This window comes from Scardinius erythrophthalmus (genome assembly GCF_964197995.2).
Source record: "Scardinius erythrophthalmus genome assembly, chromosome: 3".
NCBI classification, from domain to species: domain Eukaryota; kingdom Metazoa; phylum Chordata; class Actinopteri; order Cypriniformes; family Leuciscidae; genus Scardinius; species Scardinius erythrophthalmus.
In genome coordinates this window covers 9,089,260-9,110,707 of record NC_138223.1, presented here as the reverse complement: position 1 = coordinate 9,110,707, position 21,448 = coordinate 9,089,260, and the positions used below count along the sequence as shown (strand labels likewise).

Here is a 21,448-nt window from a genome sequence, read left to right as displayed (position 1 = left end):
TCAGACCTTTGTCACTGGGGCAGTACCCTCAAAAGGACATCTTTGTACCTTATTTACCTCTAAAAGTTTTACAGTGGTACATTAAGAGTACATATTACTAGGTTAAGGTACTATATGCACCTTTTAGAGGTAGATAAGATACAATTGAGTGACAAGTTGTTGTACTCCTAAAGGTAACATTTTTGCACATTTTCTTCTGGCAGTGTATCCTAAAGATCATATTATCATCTTGACCACAGTTAATAATTAAAACTCATTTAATATATTCAGTATTTAATATAAGAGTCATCTGTGCCCTACTGGTTTAGATACTTTTTTTATTTTAATTTTATTTATCTTAGACTTTATAAGGTGGTTTCACATCAAGATTGTAGAACAAACAATGAGCTTACAACATTACCACTATATATCACAATCAAATGATATTCCCCTATTAATGTGAACAAAATGTTCAAAATTAGCCACCATCACCCTATGAACAAACATTAAAGTGTAATGCAAGTGTGTTTGGTTTGTTGCAGTGTGTACGGCCATGAAATCCAGTCGCAAACAACATAATCACTCTGGTTTCAGCAAATTTGGACAGTGTCCAGCATGGTCAACATACCCTTTGTGCTCTGATGAGGAGAGGGTGAGTGATTTTGGAGAATCACATTTCCAAAAAAAAAAAAAAAAAAAAAAAAAGTTCTTCTTTGGCATTACTGTGACAACCCTGTTATGGAACCTTTATTTTTAAGAGTGCAGATCACTTATCTTCAAAGTGTTTTTAGTAGATTAATCAATAAGTAAATTAGTAATAAATCATAAATTAAATAATCAGATATTATATTGCACATCAAAAACCACTATGAAATAATAAAAGTGCATTCATTAACTAAGAAAAGATTAAGAGAAATTCTAGATTAAGAGAAATTGTTATTCCACAATTGTTGGAATTTTTTTGTGATTTTTTTCTTTTGCAGGAGGATAAATGTCCATCTGGGTGTCAAATGGAGGGTCTTATTAATGTGGCAGATGAAGACATTCGTAAACGACTGAGAAATATTTGTGGAAGGATTCAACAAAATCAGGACATCACCTCATCAGTAATGCAAACGAGTGTCCAGCTTTATGGATCAAAAAGAAAAGCTATCATCCAAACATATAGTATGTTAAATGCTATGGTTCTTTTCATATGCTTTTATATCTAATTCTCAAATCAAGTGTTTTGCAAAAAAAAAAAAAAAAAAAAAAAAGGAAAGATACCTTAGGCACCATTTGGAGTTGCTTAGATTGCAACACAAGAAGAAATCCTCAAGAGAACCTCCAGACACCCTTTTGAAGTTGCCTCAGATAATTAATTTCTGTTCTCACACAGTTTTAATATATATTTCAAGTGCCTCAAATTGTTCCCTTCTAAAGAGGTCACTGGATGAATCATTGACTGGAACTAATAGCTTCCATCTATGTTCCTCAGAGAATTATACTTTTTGATTTTTAGGGTTCGTACTGGTTGTCCAGAGGATTCTGCCAATGTGCCGAACAGAACAGTTATGTAAAATATTCATTTAAGATTTATGAGTAATTACTCAGAAGGCCCCTTCGACAAAACATAACAAAAATAGAAAAACCTGTTGTATTATCTTTTTTAGTAATTGACAAAAAGCTGAGGAGGTCTGATGGTTTTCTCTATGTGCAGTGCAGGAGCTCAGATACGCTGAGTTTGCTGAAGAACTTCAAAGAAACCTAACATTCCTGCACAAGAGGTCTATAGAACTTGCAGAAGACTTAAAGAAGCATCATCGAATGATCTGGGATCAGATAAATGAAATCCGTCGAACTGAGGTGGGTATTTACCAAAGTCTTTTATTTTAGCTGTTCTCAACCTTTGTAAGCCATGGTGCAGTCAAAGTCATACTATCTCTAACATTCAAAGAACATAGTATGAATAAATATCTCAGAGGTAAATATAGTGCAGCCTACTTAGAAGTTTATTAAAGCCTCTTCAACCCTACTTTGTTTGTTTGTTTTTGTTTTTTGACTGGAAGGTCAGTTGAGTAAATTCAGGTTCACATAATCAATATATTTGATCAAATGTTCTGCAAAAACGTTTGAGTCAGGGATTTCACTATTTGCTTGAAGGTTGAAATGTAACTTTTGCCCTGATTCAGACTTGTTTTTGTGTACTTCTTTGGAGTGAAGGTGGACATTGACATCAAAATCCGTGCGTGCAAAGGATCATGCAAGCAAACCTTTGACCATGCCGTTGATTACGAAGAATTCAAAGCTATGGAGATCAAAATGGCGCAGTTCAGCATGATCTCGAAGAGGCGGAAATCATTCGTCAAAGTCAAAAAACTAAAACTTCAGTCTGCTGATCGGCCCGCTGTGTCCCCCACTTACCGTAAAATTCCCATTGTTCGCACTGAGCTTCTCACAAAGTTTGAAGACATTGAGCAGCATCAAGTGCTTTTAGATGAACTCCTTGAAGATTTTTAATCATATTTTATGTCTAGATTAGTAATATGAGGGAATGTTTTTATCTAATATGAGGGATTGTTTTTATCTAACACGGTGTATGGTTTGGAAATGTATACGAGCAGTATAGGCTATACTGACAAATACTTATTTCTTGTGTTAAATATTTGCTGCATATTTATTTAAAGATCACATGTCTCATTTATTTAGCCAATATCACCTTAACAGTTTCTTGTTTTTTTATTTTATTATATATCTAACTTATGTCCAATATTCCTGGTGTTAACAAATATTCTGTTCTTAACAGCAGAAGAAAAAAGACTAAAACAGCTGTGCCTTAGTTGCAACTAAGAAGAAAATGTGAATGAGATACTGTACAAAATGCCATTTCACAAATTTACCTATAATTAAAATCTCACAATTGTGTAATGTTTTAATGAGTATCATGATTTCTGTGCCAATAAAACAACATTTTTCATAAGGCATTTGTGTGTGGTGTTTGGCCACTTTTTCAGTTTTTTTTTTTTCTTTTCTTTTCTTAGTTGAGTATGACATTAAATAAGTAAGGGATAATCCACGGCTAGCCATGCATTAAAGGATTTTAATGCACGACGTAGAGGCGAAGAACCACCCGACGCGAAGCGGAGGGTGGTTGCCTCTACGAAGTGCATTAAAATTCTTTATTACATGGCTTGGCTGAATTCCAATGTAGAATGCGGTCTGTTATTTCTCGATAACAGACCGCTGCGAGCTATAACAGACCGTTGCCATGAAAAACAGCGCGTTGCTATGGACGCGGAACGGACTATTTTCTTTGGCGGAATCAATACAATCGTTTTTAAAACTATAAACTCCTTTTTAAATCAATAATTTGTGTCAAATTAATTATTTATTTTGTAGGTAGCCATGTAATAAGCGGGATAATAAGTTAAAGCTGTAACTGATGTTTACAGTGTATATTTTTAACAGACGTGTAAAAATGACGGTTATTTCTTAAGTTAAGGCTCGTCAGTTCTTGCACTCCGTCCGCTTTAAATAAAGTAGAGCCATCAGATTAAAAGCAATCTGAATGCAATCTGAATTTGAATGAATTCACATTTATTTAAATTCATTATTAAAAAAAGAGAGACAGAGAACTGAAGGAGAAGGAACAGAGAGAGAGAGAGATGCATGCGCGAGTTACCTGTGTGCGTCGATCTCTTCTTTAAAGTCTAGCAGCTACAGTCCCCTCGTTGCTTAAGCATATAGCTAACTTAATGATTCTTTAATGGATTTATTACAATTATTTATGAATGACAGGCAACACTGATACAAATTAAACGATATTCAAAAATCATCCATTTAGCCTACCTAAACGTTTCCATATGCGTCTCTCACTCTGCTTGCAAGTGTATCTGTGTTACTATGGTTACCAATGTAGCGGATTCATTTCGAACTGTAATCAAACTGACTCGAACTACCTGTGCATTAAACGGTTTTGCTGCACACCTTCCAGCCAATCAGAATCGAGTATTTAAACAGCCCATGGTAAAATGTTTATTAACAATGTTTCAACCAAACAATTTTTCCCCTAAAAACTATACTTGTTTATCAAGGACAACAAAATGAGTAATAAGCATGCTGGGGATGTAACTTGAGACATGTGAAGTCATTTCCAACTAAGCTGTAATTATGTCAAATAAAGTATGACATTTTTATTTAATTGTGTGTTTAGGATATATACACTCTCAGAAAAAAGTTATTAGAGCGGCACCTATTCAAAAGGTACGCGTTTGTACCTTATTTTCCCCTAAAAGGTGCATATTAGTATCTTAAATTTACATATTACATAATAGTACCTTAATGGTTCATATTAGTACCTTTTAAAAGGGTACTTTATTGTTTTGTTTTTTGTTTATTATTATTTTAAAAAATGTCTACATTGTCATTTCTATCACAGAATAGAAACAAAAAAATTCTCCCATGATGCATGTATTTACACTTTTGGCCCTGACCCTAACCCTAACCCTAACCCTAAACCCCAAGCCTATTACACAAATTATTAGTAGACAAATTAAATAAACCTGTGAGAGTGTGAAAAAGGTTTTAAAACAAATTATTTTCGAAAAATCCACAATTTCAAAAGTACTCATAAAGTGCCAAAGAAACAACTGTATGTGTTTATGTTCAGTCATTTTGAATATGCCTGAATTTATTGCCATTGCAGCTTCATACATCTCAATCCAAACTGATACTACTGTTGCTCTCTAAAATAATAAAAAAAAAAAAACATAAATACTGAAGACACTTTGCTTAATTTATTTTATAGGTCAGCTTTAATGAGAATTAGGATTGTGTATCCATCTTGTTTTACACTGTTTTGCATATATATTCCTTTTTAAACACTTCCAATAACACAGTTGCGAATGTTTCAAGTTCAGTAAAACTCTTTAATGCAAATACAAATAACAGCTCTAGTAAAAATTTACTCCTAAAAATTATACTCCTATTTCTCAAAATAAATCTTAAAGAAATGAGTGGCATTGAACAGGAATGTACACAAGAGTGGACACATAGTATCTCATTTCAATTCACTTTTATCTTGCTTTGAAGTAAGGTCTGATCTTCATGCTGATAGATTTGAGCGAATACCACGAGCCCTTCCAGTTCATCCACACAATGCCATCATCTGTCCCATGCTTGGCCATGTATTTTGTATAAGCTCCCCCCCTGTAGTATCGCCCATTAGGATTACAAGCGTGGCATCGGTTGTACCACCATCCGCCTCCATCTTCCTTTGAACACTGCTTAGAAGGATCTCCAGGTATCCTGTTTATGATTGACACAATTGGAGAGAGAAAGAACATTAGATACTGAAGTTTTTCCATGCAGTTTTCAGTCTGGCCATCATTAGGACAAGCTATTTGTATACGAACCATTTGTCGTTATCTCTGTCATAGGTGCTGAACATCATGCCATTATGGATGGTCATGGTACGGTTTTCTCCAATCAGTTCTGTTGCGCCATCTAAAAATGTGTTTCCAGCTGTTCCTGAGTAACGGCCAACTGCTAGGATGTAGTTGGTGGCTTCGCCCTGAACAGTGAACTGCTCGTACTGAGCGTAGACCTTTGAACTGGACCAATCTTCCATTTCAACCAGAAGCTCGGTGGGACCCATCTTAGTAAGCTGGCTAATACGCTCGTTACCCAACCAGTATTCACCTAAAACAGTCCACAACAAGTTAATTAGAGAATGAGATGATATGGTGAATCAGTGAATGTAACATTGATATTGAGAACCTTGCTGGAAAGACCAGTGTTTAGAACTGCTATTCTGGTACAGGCTGGTATATGGTGATTATATGCTGTTCACCAGGTTTTTTTTTTTTTTTTTGGCAATACTGGTTGAACATGTAAGCTTGATGGTTTAGCTAGTTCGAAAACTAGTTCTGGTAAGAAACCAGCACAACATCTTGGTCTTTTCTGCAGGGTCTAACCACACAATATGCAATCTGAAGTAAGTTCTTGGCTAGATTCTTCTTGTTCATCAGTAAAACTACACATTCTAAAACCCGATTCCCACATTTCTAAGTTTATATCATGGTTTTGCATATCATTTGTTAGCCATAGATTACCAGGAGTCTGGCAGTGGCCTTTGCCCACATCAAATGCAATGTTTCCAAAGCCTCTTCGGTAGTCGTCCCAGCGCCTGCCAAAATCAACACTGCCGTCCATTCGGTTCTGGATGACCACCCAACCTTTGGAATAATAGAGAAGTTTATGATGATGGTTGCATCATTGGATAAACATGCCTCTACCTACATTTTTGCACAACAAAAATTTACGGTTTCCAGCTAAAATTACCATTAGTGGCACTATGACACCAAAACACACAAATTATGATTACAGGAGCAGATTATCGATTAAGAAATATATATTTTAGTGCAGCTCCTTGACACTATGTTATGACCTCAAAATATTTTACCATGCATGATTTTTTACATTTTGTCATTTGCATCACATAACCAGCTCCATTTGCTTGGCTTTTCTGGCATAGTAAACTTGCACAGTAGCGCACCTGATACAGCAATACACTTGCTCGGGAATCCCGTGAAACATCAATCGCAATAAAAGAGCTAAAAACTGGTAGAATCAAGCTAAAATGGCATGGCTGCTTTAGCAAACGTGTTATTACCTTTTAGCACCAGATTTAATGTCCGAACTGCCTAAATACAACAGGCAACATAAAACGTTGCCAGATTCACATTTATTTGTTTCAGATAAAACTGAACTCACTTTAAAGCCACTCACAGAACATTTCACATTGAAAGTATTGCAAAAATTTCAAGAAATGTAATTTCATTTTGCAGAAATGTCGCCACGGGCACGTTTTCCCAATGAATCTGGGTTGGGTGTTTCTCGTGACTTTCCTCAATAGGCCACATGATTTTGAGATGCTGAGTTACATTAGGGGTTTGTTTAAATGAAGTCGACATACCTCCTTTTTGACTCGTCTGATCGCAGTAGACCTTGTAGGGTGTACTGAGTGGATCAGGCCGTATGAGGTACATCTGAGAGTCCTCTCCTCCTTTGCGGATAATGTCCTCACACTCCTTGCCGGAAACCACAGGAATCGGGCAGCTGACTTTACAAGGCACTTGGCACTTGGCTCTCTGAGTAGTGATGGCTTTCTCCAAACGCTGAATCTTCTCACGGACCTTCTCCAGCACAGCCTGTAGGGTTTTGATATTCTGGGGGAAGATGACGTCCACAGCATCCTTAATATAAGCATGCTGTGTCTCTAGACTGTCTGTGTACTGACCAACCAGCCTACCATTGCCTATGAGAGAACACAAAGAAGGGGATGTTTAATCATTGAGAATGTCTTATAAAAACGATAATGAGTTGATATTTTTATATATTTGGCAGATCCCTTAATTCTTATTGACTTACACAATGTATATTTTTGATCAAAATGTGTGTTCCCTGGGAATCAAGCCCAGGGAATAAAACAGCTGAGTTATAGGAAAGCTTATCAAATCATCACAATAGACTTGCAGAGGTTCTCAACTCTGGCCCTCAAGATCCACCTTCCAGAGTTTAGCTCCAACCTTGATCAAACTCATCTGCCTTGAACTATCTTGTAATCCCGAAGACCCTGATTAGCTCGTTCAGGTGTGTTGGTTTAGGGTTGGAGCAAAACTCTGCAGGAAAAGGGACCTCGAGGACCAGAGTTGAAAAACCCTGGGCTAATACTGTACTTCCAGATCAAAATAATCTAAGCTCTCTGAACTAAGTATAGTTAGTTACCCTCGGCGACTCTTTGTCTTTGTGCTACTTCTGCAGTCATATCCATGACGTAGCCATAGATAGAGTTGGTGGACTGGGTCAACTCATCCACAGATCTTTTCAGCTGATCTACAGTTGGCCTTACATTACGTTCTTGCTTTTGGAGGGTTTTCTTCAGATCACAACCTGTGGGACACAACACTCCCTGAAGAGAGAGAGAGTGAAAAAACAAACAAATTTAATTGTGGTTTGTGTGGTATTTACTTAAATTAGGGCCGTAACCACCATTAACAGTTATATTCAGATTAATGGATTAATGGTTGAACAAATGGGTTTTCAATGGGAGATTTTATGTTATTAAGATTATTCCTCTAGGCCTCACTTACAATTTTGTCATCTTATCCTAAAATATCAGAAATTAGAGCCTGAATGGGTTATGTCACCCATCTAAATACATACTAGACAAATAGAATCAAAGCATATTGTCACTCTTACCATTTTCTCAGACATGTGGGTACATCCACCCGATTCTGGGTACTCTTCCTTCTCCTGCGTAGCTTTCCCCACCGGCGCTACAGTTGGTCGTCCACGATAACGGCTTGCCCCACTGACGGGGGGTGGGGCTGCTGGGCCTGAGGAGTACGTCTCACGACCTCTACTGACAGGACGATGACCCCTGGGATCTACGGTTTCTTTAGGCTAAATTCAGAACAATACATCTTAAAATGTCTCTGCATTTTTTTTATGTAATTGTTTGCACATTCCATGTGATTTGAGGTCATATGTACTCCAAAATATGATCTGTATACACACTTATACACCATATTTGACAAGTTGTTTTTAATGTAATACAATCTTAATCAACCATAACTGACAAATATATCTATCCAAAGTCACTGTGTGTGGGTATTAATTTATTTTCTGTATTATTTATGCAGTATATGATTTGAATTGACTCTTTATTAATTTTTAGAATTTTAAAAAGGATTTACCTCTTTTTTTCCTTCCTGAAGCAAAACGGCATATAAAAACAAGACAATAATTACTACATTATCAAAATTTAATTTTACAATTCTATTAAATATCAGAATGTTAGTCATATTTACCGCTCCATAATCATCATAGTCTTGTGCGAGAGTTCCAACAACGCACAGGAAAAGTAATAAGAGAAGCTTCATTTTGGTAGAGCTCACACTTCAGTTCCAGCAACAGTGTGAGGTTCTCAGCTGTAGATAATTCAGTGCTGCTCTCCCCGAATTTATACCATACGCCCCCCTGCACTGGAACAGGAGGGGCTGCAGTGCTGGTTAATCTTTAATTCTCGATGTGACGCTTTTGGTAATCGGTTCAGGAACGGCATCATTTTGGGGAAATGAAGAAATTATGTGAACAAATCAATAATAAATAATCATGAAGCAATCAAGTAATACGTATATGCAAATATTATTTCACTATAACAAACTAAACAGTTGGTATGTTATGTGGCTTATACTACTGAATGTAAAAAGTTATTTACAATGGCAGAGAGATTTTGGAATATAGAAGGCTCACTTCTGGCCACATTTTAATTTAACTGCACCCTTACTACATTAGTTGCTACCAGAACATGTATGATAAAAAAATGTGTACATGTTTATTACATGTGAATTGTTCAAACTGCAAAAATAAAACGAAACATTTTTAGCAAAATGACTAATACTCAATAATATGATGGACCTGTGATTCACAGTAAAGAATCTCCAATTGAAACACGCTCAATCAGTTGAACTAAATGTTTCTGTATGTTCTGTTAAATCTGCATTACTCAGCAAGTAAACTATTTCTGTTTGTTTGGCCAGTGTGATTTGTTGTGCCATATCTTCTTCAACCACCCACATCTCTAACTTTGACTCATAGCTAACAGACATGACAAACAGACACTTTGTACTCAGTGTGTATTTATTTATTTTTTTACACTTTAAGGCTCTCTCAATCACTCCTATCAGTGTAAAAGTACTGATAGCTTTTATTAAGCAATTAAGTGTAAATGAGAATTAATTATCAAATCTTACTGAATTACAAATTATACATTTTGGCTGTGTTAGAGCTAGCTACTCTCAAAACCTTTACTTAATTAGATATATAAAAAACAAATGTAGCTTCAATAATTTCAGAAGCTAGGTATTTGATATTTTAGAAAACAGAAATTAGTCTATTTTAAACGAACTGATATTTTGTCATTTCTAGTGAATATAGCCAATCCCTTAGACGTGTGCGTGAGTGTTGCTCCTGCGCAGATCTGTGCCAGCAAGCCGTCATGAACACATTTCAGGAAGTCCGTCGATTCTTTTGAACGGTTCACTTTCAAAGATCCGGTTAAAAACTATTCAAAAATTATAAAGCATACAGAATTACATCTCGTGCTCCTAAATTCCCGCTGTAAAATATCAAAACGTTTCAATAAAATAAAATAAAACGTAATAATATCCAAACCATAACAAACAAAACAACAGGCCTAATGCAATTAATTTGTGCAACCTATCTGAAATCATTTTTGCACGTTTTAATAGGACCTGCTTCGTCAAAAACATAGACGGTATAAAACATGGTCAAAAGAGACGGTTCAGGACAGGTTCAAACAAATGAGTCGGCCCATGAAAAGATTCATTGAAGAGATTCGACTCACCGGAACGATTCGTTTAGAATGGAACACGAGCATGATGATGTCTGCCGGTAGAAACGGAGCCATTAATAGATGACTGGAATCTAGAGCGATATTAATAATGGCTGACCTGCAACCCCAGGTACTGGATTCAGTATTTCATATATAGATGGTCCTCAGACAACTAAAACCGCTGATGTTCGCCTTAATATTTTGGTATATAGGCTAACTGTCGTGTACACTAGTGTCAGCGACGCGGCGGTTAGCTATTAACGAATAGTAGCTGCTATTGTAACGAACGAATCTGTTTACATCTGATCAACACGCTCGCGTGCAGTGTAGATAGATCCGTTGATTATAATGGGAAAGGTTTTGTTTAGTTTGTTCAGCAAACTCGCGAGTAAAATGCCTTTAAAACGTGGCAGGAACATCCGTTTGTGGATTAACAGTTATATTGCAAACATATGGTTATGATATTCACGGTGATATTTACTGTTATGAGAAATCCATTGCCTATCACTGCCTGTTTTATTAAAAGTGAATCACTGGGTAGTGAGAAGGATAAATCACAACCTGCAAGTGGACATGTCTGGTTTGTGAGTAAATGCAAGCCAGTTTGACCCTTTTTTGTACATTGAGAGCTATATTATGAAGACTTTGAGGTTTGAAAGGCACTAATGTATGATCAGTAGTGTGTATGAATGTCCAGCTAACTACAAAAGCTCTCTTCCAGTCAGCTGACTCGTAATGGAGATGTGTGGACAAGCATGGCCATGTTTATCTCACACTCAATGACATACAGAATAAGATGCCAGCATCAGATTATATGCACTCTAGATGGGTAGTTATAGGTTCAAATGTGACGGTATAAAGGAATCAGAACAATTGTACCAGTTTTCTTTTTGTGATTCACTGAAATTGGCACTTTTAAATGTAGCTAGTCTTTCAATTATTATTACATCTCTTGAACAGGGGCGGACTTCCAGGTATGGGTCCCCAACACACCAGCAATGTGCTCTTTTACATTTGTAACCCTTATTTTGCTGTCTTTCTTTCAATCATAGTTTGTAGTAAGGAACACTTTACAATAAGGTTCATTTGTTAACATTAGTTAATGTATTATTAACTAACATGAGCTAACAATAAGCAAAACATTTGTTACAGTATTTATTAATCTTTGTCAATGTTAATAAAAATACAGCTAGTTCACAGTGCATTAACTTATGTTATACAACTTTTGATTTTAATAACGTTTAGTAGATATTGAAGTGAATATTAACTAAGATAAATAAATGTTGAAGAAGTATTGTTCATGTTAACTAAGGTTGTTAACTAATGAACCTTATTGTAAATTGTTACCGTAGTTTATTTTCCCCTTCACAACTTATCATCGACCTGATGTGGTTCTAAAGCTGTATTACCTTTTTTTCCCTATCACAAAATAAGAAATTTAAAAAAAGAAAGAAAGAAATCATGCTTGCACTTGGCCGTGATTTGTGAACTAAATAAAGATTTAAACATGTCATAAATAATCCCATGCAATTTGTCCCGTATTCAAAGTGCTCTGAAGGCACATGGTAGGGTTTGCTGATAAACAAACCGAAAATGTAATTATTAAACGAAAATTTTTAGTCGTTGCACTCCTGTGTACATTCATGCGAGTGTATACAGTTTCGTCCAGGAAAAGCACACAAACAAATCATTTTGAGAGATCAAGATGAAACACTACATGAAACACAAGGCGTATCTGTAAACACTTCTTCTCTGAGGTGAGTACCTGTGTTGTAAGACAGTCAGACAGTGTTGTGTCAAATTCTGTGACCCACAGACTCATGTGACGGTAGGATTAGGATTGGGATTAGGATTAGCACCTACTACAGTTACATAATTCGGCGAGTCATAGAATCTCCATAACACAAACACACTAGAGCTTCGCCAAATATGTTTTGCCAATATCTGATGGGGACCCTCTGATTCTCCAGGGCCCCAAGCTTCCGCTTAAGTCCGCCCCTGCTCTCGAATACTTGATTCTGATTGGCCTTTTGCTGCATTCTGCTGTTAAATGTTTTTGTTTATAGTGTGCACCAGTGTCCACCCACTTTTGTAGTGACCTTGGTCTGGAAGTATTTTTAAGGGATTTTAAGAAAGTCTTAGTTTAAGAGTTATCACCCATGAACCAAACCATACAAAGAATGGTTTGTATGGAACAAACTTCATCAGACAAAAAGACAAGAATGTGTAATTAACAGCTTCATGGGAGTTGGGTGGGCGCTAAATTGTTCTTTTGGCACTTGCTTGTTGTGATTCTCTGATTGGTGGAGATTTTCTCTGCAGAATCATGGGTAATGTAGTTTTTTCACCAGAAATTCTGCTGTTAAACATGATTATATAAAAAATAAGTTATAATGGAGGTTGATGCCTTCAACAAAAGCATTTACTATTGATTAACGACCTTGTAGCTCACACAGTAGTTCTGTCTTAAACTATTTAAAAGTAATTGTTAAAAATCAATTCCCCCATGGAGAAAATGAATGGGATTTCTGCTCCCAGAATCCAACTGTTACACTCTATTATGTGATTCTCTAGAAAACTTCTGAGTTCTGACTGGTCAATAGCGTTTAATAGTAACTGAAATCAACACATGAGGCAAAATAAATCCAGACCAGGTCATAGTAATTGTAAGAGAATAGAAGATGCATTTCAGTGTTGTTTTTGTAAAGCATGCCAGTTACCTTATTTTTGTATTTTCTAAATCCAGTTCTTTCTTCACAGGACGATCTTTTGAAAATGTCTAACAGAGAATCGTGGAAGTAAGTAGTCATGAGCAATCTTTTTTATGTGGTTGTTGCTTAGAATAATCATGGACATATTTTTTTTTTTTTTTTTGATGTTCAGAAAAGTGAAAGTTGTAAAAGGATGTTCAACTTTTCTAAACTGTCACAACCTGTCTTTTTTAGTGCCTTATGATTGTCACCATCTATGCAAAAATAGTTCCTGGAGCATGTGTGTCATTGTTATAAGTGAACACTGGCAATGTCGTGCAAGTGGCCTCAGTAGGTCTGGCCTCGTGTATGACCCTGCAAAAATGAACCTCTTTCACAACCTCTTAACCTAGTTTTCTGTATCTGTTTTCTTGAAATCAGTGAATTTAGGAGTGTTGATCTATGTCTTTGGTTTCATGGCATAAAGGTTCTCCGATTATTTCTGACTTGTCTGTACTCTCATGTGTGTGTGTAACTCCAGGATGCAGCACGAGAGGTTGCATGTGAAGCATCGAGGTCATGAGGCCATGCATGCCGAGATGGTTCTGATTCTCATCGCCACACTAGTGGTTGCTCAGATAGTCCTGGTTCAGTGGAAACAAAGACACGGCAGATCCTACAACGTGAGTACCTACGTTTACATGGACTCCTTTCGTTTCAATCTGAACTAATTTATTCCCATTGATGTAGTGTTGTCATGAATGCTAAATAAAGCGATCAGGTGTGTTTATACGTTACAAGCCTCAAATTGGAATCGATTTTTTGACATGCACAAATATAGAGGGTTTCCCGCTGTGAGCACCTACTATTCTTCTACATTGCATCTTTTCTTTGTTTTAAAGAGCTGACTTAATATTTACCTATTTTGGATCTTAATTAGGAGATGACGAGCACATGAACCATTGTGTTGTGCTGTTTATTTTTTTTATCAAGCTGTAAAAACTCCTCTTCCCGCTAGGGGTATGCGATATATATCATAATTGTTGTTTTAATGATGTGCGATTTGACATTATTGAGTATATCCTATCCCTCACACACACCCAGAGAGTGCATGCATACTCTACGTGATGCAGTCTTGTAGATTAGACCAGTGCGGGTGCGCATTTAGAGTGCACGCTTTCACTGCGTGATTTAGTCTTTATTTAAATCATTTAGTAATAAATATCACAAGAGTGCAGTTTTTCTCCAAATATCAGCATGATAACAAATGTGATATTGATTTTATACAAGTTTAAAGGAGAACTCCAGTAAATTTTAACATTGAGCAATTTTTTTTGTAAATTTGGAGTGCTGTCAGTACAGAAAACAATGACAAAAATCGTTGTTGCCTACACCGTGTTATCCTCTTTTTAAAATTTGCACCCTGTTGACTTCAATGGGGCAAGTTTTAAACCTGCTTTTAGCCTCTTAACATCCTTGATGTGTCATTACAAGTGCACAGCCAATGTGAGTGATTCCTTCGGAGTGAGCACGAGTGAATCTGACTGCAGTAGATGTGAAAGATATGAATAAAAATGATGTTATTTCAGCCAGCGCACATACCTGTATTTACATCCTGTTTTCGGTCGAAGTCCACAGTAATCGATTGTCGAGTTCACGCGCATAGGTTAGTACCTATTAAAGGGGGGGTACAATGGTGTTTCATGTATTCAGAGTTGTTTACACTGTTAAAGAGATGGATTCTCATGCTAAACATGGGCAAAGTTTAAAAAAATATTTTGGACGAATAACGGAGAATTTCTGTGCCGAAAATCTTACTTCCGGGTTGGTGCAAGTTTCGGCTGTTTTTTTTCGATCGTGGATCTAATGACGTAGATCAGAGTGGAACTCCTTATATGAGCATTTCTCCCGGAAAAGCTCGCCCGCGCACACGTCGCCCAGAGGAGAACGAGACCGCGGCGCGCACATCAACGCGCTTCAACAGGAAATCATCGGCGCCCGCGCTGCATAGGATTTGTTCAAGAATGTCTCCAAAAAAGTGTGTATTTGGATGTGAGGGAAAGCTTACCGTGTTCAGCTTTCCAAAGAACCCAGTGTTACAGGAACAGTGGATGCAGTTTGTTTTTCCGGGGCAGCAACGGAGTGTACCAAGTGCGGTTGTGTGTTCTGGTCACTTCAGTGACGAATGTTTTATTAAAAAGGCCCAGGTTGACGCTGGATTTGCAAATCGTTTGCTATTAAAACGTGGAGCGGTCCCAGTGATAAAAGACCCCAGTCATGTAAGTACAACTGGATCAGATTTCTGTGTTTTGCTGGAAATCAAGCACTACCGCTTGACTCTATAGCTCCGCCTCCAGGAGCTCGGCTTTTTCCGGAGAGAATCGGAAAGCTGTTTTTTCTTTTAAAATTATAATAAAACTAAACACTTTTTGGAGATATTAAGGATGCACTATAGGTACTCAAGATTAACATGAGATTAGGTGAAACTGCATGTTATGTACCCTTTAAACACGCGTGAACTCGACAATCGACTACTATGGACTTCGACCGAAAACAGGATGTAAATACAGGTATGTGCGCTGGCTGAATAAACATCATTTTTTTAAAAAGAGTAAATTTTAAAAAGAGGATAACACGGTGTAGGCAACACCGATTTTTGTCGTTGTTCTCTGTACTGACAGCACTCCAAATTTACAAAAAAATGACCTGTTAAAATTGACCGGAGTTCTCCTTTAATAAACAAGAAGTTAATATTAAGTGACTTACATTTTAGACACTATATTGCCTGTTTTTGCTCTATTTCACCAACGAAAATAGTTCAAAACAAAGCCACACATGGCGGTGTTTCCTTACAGAGTGAATCAGCTTTTTGAACAAATAAGTTGACTAGGATAGATTAGGATAGTCAAATGCTTCTTTCCGTGAATGAATCAGCCGAATCGGTTGAATCTCAGTGATTCGCTCGTTAACAGTGACGGATTTGGCCAATTCATTCCGATTGACGTGATTATATGTGACTTTTTTTTTATTTTCCAACTGTGCTAGTAGTCCGATTAGTCAGATTTTTAGGGTCCATGTGCACAAATAAAGCTCTGTAATAAAGTACTTAATGAATATTGTGTTTGTCTTGTAGATGGTCACACTATTGCAGATGTGGGTGGTTCCTCTGTACTTCACCATTAAGCTTTATTGGTGGCGTTTCCTGTCCACATGGGGCATGTTCTCCGTCATCACCAGCTATGTCATATTCAGAGCCACACGCAAGCCTCTCTCCTGCAGAACGCCACGGTAATGCTTGAAATGCTTTCAGTTTTTTAAGAAAAAATGGCATTTGTCATCATTTACTTGCCTGTATGTTGTTCCAGATTGTTCTTATAGCTTTTTATCTTCTGTTAGTCACAAAAAAAAAAGTTTTGAGGAAAATTCACACTGTTCTTTTCAATACAATGAAAGGATATTGTAATCATAGATTAGTTAAGCAAAAAAGGACTTGTCTTTGGGTTTCAAAATTTCTTATTTGGGTTCCATAGCATATAGAAAGTTAAACATTTTCATTATTGAATTTTCATTTTTGGATGATTGTTTCTTTTAAATAAGCTAAAAGATCAGCAGGATGACTAAGTATTTGAAGTATTTATATTAATATATTATTAATTTCAATTTCAATACTAAAAGAATGCATAAAATAAACTTAATTATTTTCCCTCAACTATTATTTTAAAAGAAGAAAATACAGTTCTGGAATACAGAACGTAACTTCTGGAATCACAAAATGAATCATAGTTCATTAATTTAATATATAAAATTAATTAACAATGTTAATTAAAATATCAATCAACAGTTTGTCATAATTACAGCACAAATATCATGTGTGTGCAGCTTTGGTTACTGTATTGTGTTTGAATACGGAGGGCCTTCAGATTCAGAAGCACTGCTTTACATATAGTCTCATATAAAAAAAGCAGAAGCTATGCGAGTTTTATGAGTGTAATTCACGACGTGTAATGTTCCTTGTAGAATGTGTTGCCTGTGCACTGTTATATAGAATATGAACTAAAAGCCATTTACTTCTGCAGGATGGTGTATAAGTGGTTCCTCCTCATTTACAAGCTGAGCTATGCTGTGGGTGTTATAGGATATCTTGCCATCATGTTTACCATGTTTGGATTCAACGTTTTTTTCAGGTGCGTAACATTGAAAACATTGACATATTTGATCAGAAATGAAACAGTGCCTTCATTCAGATCCTAAAATCCCAAACACAGGGCACAGGGATCCCAAGGAGATGAAATTGTCTGTCTGAGTAGTGAGTCAGTAGTTAATTCGCCCCCTGTTCATTGTTTCCATGGCAATGTTGACACAATGGCGTTCTAATTAGAAGGAATTACTCCCTTAAGCCCTATTTGGATGGCACTAAGTTTCCAGGGGGACGTTATAGAAATTTGTGTTTCACAGACATACTTAGCGATTTTTAATCCCACCCGAATCTGCCAAGGCTGAGTTTTTCCTCACACAACCTCTGTAAAAATTGCAGGGCAAATTACCTACTGTTTTCAGCAAACTCAACAGTCCTCTGGGAAATATAATCCGGTCTGAATGTCTGTGATTGCCAATATTGTATGATCCTAATGCTTCTCCTCATGTTTTTTTTTTATCTATCTGAGCTACCGTTTGCGCACTAGTCTTCGGCATGCTTTCATTTCATTGAAATATGATGAAAAAATAAAATTCTAAAATTAAAAAATGGAGCCAAATTGCGAAAACTGCCCATTTTAATATCAGTGTCAGGTAAGAGTAAGGTAATTGTCTTGATTTCTCTGCTCACTTATGTGAGTTTATTATGAACAGCCACCTCTATATACTCATCAAGTTTACTTAACCTTCTGATGCTGCTCATGTGGTGGTCAAAAATGGCAGAATTGTTTTTATTATATAAATTAAATGAATGTACTGTATTTTAGTTCGATAATGTGTTTTATTTAATATTTCGTATTTTTAGGGGATTTTATAGTACTAAATTAAATTTAAGAAATAGTTATGATCCATTTATTACCTGTTAATTACTTTTTGAACATAGACCTGAAAATTAAATTTCCAACTTAAACTCTCGTAAATCTTGAAGGCTTTGAAGCACAGACTTAAGTTTGGTCTCTTTATAAAGACAGAGTATTGCTGAAGTGAAAAAGTTTAAAAAGTGAAACTATAAAAAAGTTTTATTATTATAAAAAATGCAATTGTAATTCAAATGTAGTTTTGAAAACTAGTCCCGTCCGAAAAAGGTATTGAAATTGTGAGTGTGAAAAGAAATGGATGCATACAGTACTTCTGTGGTGACATATGTTTCAGAGGATGTGCATGCTAGGCTGATTGCCATTCTAAGAATATTTATATAGACAATTGATTGTACAAGTTATGGTTGAAATATGTTTTTAAATGTTTAAGGGCTGCACAATTATTTAAATTAAAGTTGAAATTGGGAAATGACCTAGTAAATAATTTTTTTTTTCAGGATTAAAGCAGAGGACTCGATGGATGTAGGTGTGATCATGCTTTTCTATGGTCTGTACTATGGGGTAATGGGACGTGACTTTGCAGAAATCTGCTCAGACTACATGGCATCCACTATAGGGGTAAATACAGTTTCTATACGTCAATGTCCAGACATTCTCATATTAATGTAACTCTTTGGCCGTGTGTCCACCAAAGCGTTTTTTGTCGCTTATTTAAATACGGGGCGCTTATTGGCGCTTATTTAAATACGGTAGCAGCGTGACAAGGCGCTGAGCATCTATTTCGCGCCGAGTGCTTGCTGTTTTTTTTTCTGGATGCTGAGAGTGGAAGAATGTTCAACTTTGGGTAAAACAGAGGCTCATCACTGTCACTTTTTACCCAGCCGTCCAATTACAGTGGAGGAGGGGCGGGACAAATCCCACACAGACCAACCGCCACGTCCTGCTTGTACAAGGACAACAGATGACAACAGTCTGCACAACAATGGAACAAAATCATTTAAAACAAGTACTTTGCATTGTATCAACATTTTTTATATTCAGATACAAACTATCTGTGAAATCAGAGATAAATAAGAGTAATAACACTTCCACGCATATTCCGTATCATATCAACCAAAGCGTCTCAACTGAAAAAGTGCAAGGCGTTTTCAGAAGAGCGCCTGGCGTTTTCAGCTGGCTAAACACGCTTTGGTGGACACACGGCTTTAAACCCTTCAATTTATTCTCAGATATCCTGCAGTATTATTTGCAAACATTTCAATTTTAAAAAAATGTATTCATATCTTAGTAAAGGTTTTTGTTAATTCTCCCAGTAACTCTTTCACCTGGTTTCTTTTCTGTCTGCCTTCTTCAGTACTATAACATAGGTGGTATGCCATCCCGAAACCTTAGTGATGACATTTGTGCCGTGTGTGGTCAGAAGATTTTTGTGGACATAGATGAGGAAGGCATCATTGAGGACACCTACCAGCTCTCCTGTAACCACATGTATCCTTCATTAAACCTTGCACGTAATGTTTTTCTTAACAGGAAACAAGAAGTTTTGTTGTCATGTGGAAAAACTTTGTTTTTATTTAATTTATTGATATTTATTGATGTTTCAAGAACTTGATTTTTTTTCCTATTTATTGTACGAGGAATCATGGCGTAAAGTTTCTGCAAACCTTTCCTTGTTTAGTCAAATTGTCCTTAACTAACTATGGTCAACAGATTTCATGAATTCTGTATTCGTGGCTGGTGCATCGTGGGAAAAAAGCAGACGTGTCCATACTGCAATGAGAAGGTGGACCTGAAAAAGATGATGAATAACCCGTATCCTTGAATTTTGTTAAATATGGCCATTGGTCAATTTACATGCATGACATTCAATTAAATAATGACCAAATTCCTAGAACGATGGAAGTTTGTTTCCACCACTGAATTGAAAATGAAATAGTTAATTGTGACTTTATCCTGCAATTCTGACTGTTTTTTTCCTCAGAATTGCAATATAAAAACTCGCAATTACAAGAAAACTACATTATCTGGGATAAAACTTTGTACTATATGCATTTTTTATATTCTTAATGTTAAAATAAATATTTAAAAAATTGGGTAACTTTATTTTACAGTGTAAAGTGTACTGAAGATGAATTTAACCAAAATACACACTGAAAGTTTTTAAATGTGTAATAACCATATTTACGCCTTAAATCTCCACATCAGCTGGGAGAGAACACATGTTTTATATGGACAACTTCTGGATTGGTTGAGGTACCTGGTCGCCTGGCAACCCATCATAATTGGAATCGTGCACGGAATAAACTTTTCACTTGGACTTGAATAAACCCCCACAGTATTCGATTCTGTTTAAAACTGTGCATGTGTTGACCTTTTTGAATATTTATTTGTAAATTTTACACTTTATAATATAAATCAGACAGCTGCTTTTTTTGCTTTTTAAAATCATTAGACATATGGAAACAGACTTGTTCAGATACACGCTACTCTTTCAGAAGTGACCTACGTTGATACATCAATCAAAGACGTACAGAAGCCTCTCTAAAGCTGCTGTTTATCACTTGAAACTATCAATCGAAACCGTGCCTCATTTTGTCTGTCTGTTTGTTTAATCGTTTAGCATTGTAATGGTGTGGATATTAAGTGGTTATGGTTTTGTTGCGGTAAGCGTGAAGATTAGAGGGGTGATTGCCAAAGCTGCACTCAGTATTTTTTATTTTATGTTGAGCTGGCCAACTTGTCAAACCCCATGAGGCGACCTGCTCTGTGTAAAATTAAACCATTTTTATGTGGCTACTGATATGACTCGAGTCTGTCGTGATTGTGCTAAGTAGAAAGAATTAGGGTGTGAATTATTCTCAAATCTTTATGCTCAAATTCATATTTGACTTTCCACAAAAATATTACCTCTTTCCCCGCCAAAGTTCTTTATATTTTATGTATAAATATCTGAACATGCAATATATCAAAAGAAAGAACAGTTCCTCTGCTTTAAAAAAATGTATATATATATATATATAATTTTTTTTTTTTTCAACACTTGAATGTGGGTAGGTCTCATTAAAAATAAAACATTTTAAACAAAAAGATGAGAAAACGCATTTTTGTCAAAGACTATGGTCGGATGGGATTCAGAACGATGATCAAAACAGAGTAGATCTCTCTTTTTATCAACACTCCCAAAGCTTCACAGTCCTATGTCAGTGCCATTGTTTTGTCTCAAGTAATTACCAGTTATTTATATATATTTATATATATATATATATATATTTTAAGGCACATTTATAAAAGCCTAATTTAACTAAAGCCTAATCCTGGCTTAATCTAGGCCTTGTCTATGAAACCGGGTCAGAATATTGACTATTTAA

General features: G+C 36.2%; 2 protein-coding genes across 3 annotated transcripts; one reads left to right on the top strand and one right to left on the bottom strand.

Moving 5' to 3' along the window:
- Positions 1 to 4,130: 4,130 nt before the first annotated feature.
- On the bottom strand, positions 4,131 to 10,558 carry fgb (fibrinogen beta chain). Of its 2 annotated transcripts, XM_081360966.1 has the most exons (8): positions 10,391 to 10,558; positions 8,832 to 9,057; positions 8,221 to 8,424; positions 7,747 to 7,930; positions 6,935 to 7,276; positions 6,072 to 6,194; positions 5,373 to 5,658; positions 4,131 to 5,265 (listed from the first exon to the last, which is right to left on the bottom strand). In XM_081360966.1, exons 2-8 carry the CDS (start codon positions 8,901 to 8,903, stop codon positions 5,034 to 5,036), a joined length of 1,443 nt encoding a protein of 480 aa, XP_081217092.1. In that variant the 5' UTR covers positions 8,904 to 9,057; positions 10,391 to 10,558; the 3' UTR covers positions 4,131 to 5,033. The 2 variants fall into 2 exon arrangements, with proteins under 2 accessions (XP_081217092.1, XP_081217093.1); XM_081360967.1 differs by lacking the exon at positions 10,391 to 10,558 and having other exon boundaries at positions 4,590 to 5,265; positions 8,221 to 8,732; positions 8,832 to 8,956.
- On the top strand, positions 10,332 to 20,880 carry rnf175 (ring finger protein 175). Its single transcript, XM_081360968.1, has 9 exons — positions 10,332 to 10,508; positions 13,139 to 13,176; positions 13,610 to 13,751; positions 16,202 to 16,356; positions 17,145 to 17,252; positions 18,578 to 18,698; positions 19,435 to 19,568; positions 19,791 to 19,892; positions 20,286 to 20,880. Exons 1-9 carry the CDS (start codon positions 10,488 to 10,490, stop codon positions 20,404 to 20,406), a joined length of 942 nt encoding a protein of 313 aa, XP_081217094.1. The 5' UTR covers positions 10,332 to 10,487; the 3' UTR covers positions 20,407 to 20,880.
- The last annotated feature ends 568 nt before the right edge of the window (positions 20,881 to 21,448 follow it).

What these genes read in the sequence shown, in the direction of transcription:
- fgb (XM_081360966.1), bottom strand. Translation starts at nt 8,903, where the DNA reads ATGAAGCTTCTCTTATTACTTTTCCTGTGCGTTGTTGGAACTCTCGCA. An exon ending in AGGCCACTGCCAGACTCCTG is followed by an intron (nt 5,659 to 6,071) that starts GTAATCTATGGC and finishes GGACTGTTTTAG; the next exon opens with GTGAATACTGGTTGGGTAAC. An exon ending in GACAGAGATAACGACAAATG is followed by an intron (nt 5,266 to 5,372) that starts GTTCGTATACAA and finishes AATCATAAACAG; the next exon opens with GATACCTGGAGATCCTTCTA.
- rnf175 (XM_081360968.1), top strand. Translation starts at nt 10,488, where the DNA reads ATGGCTGACCTGCAACCCCAG. An exon ending in TCTAACAGAGAATCGTGGAA is followed by an intron (nt 13,177 to 13,609) that starts GTAAGTAGTCAT and finishes GTGTAACTCCAG; the next exon opens with GATGCAGCACGAGAGGTTGC. An exon ending in CTCTCCTGCAGAACGCCACG is followed by an intron (nt 16,357 to 17,144) that starts GTAATGCTTGAA and finishes TTACTTCTGCAG; the next exon opens with GATGGTGTATAAGTGGTTCC.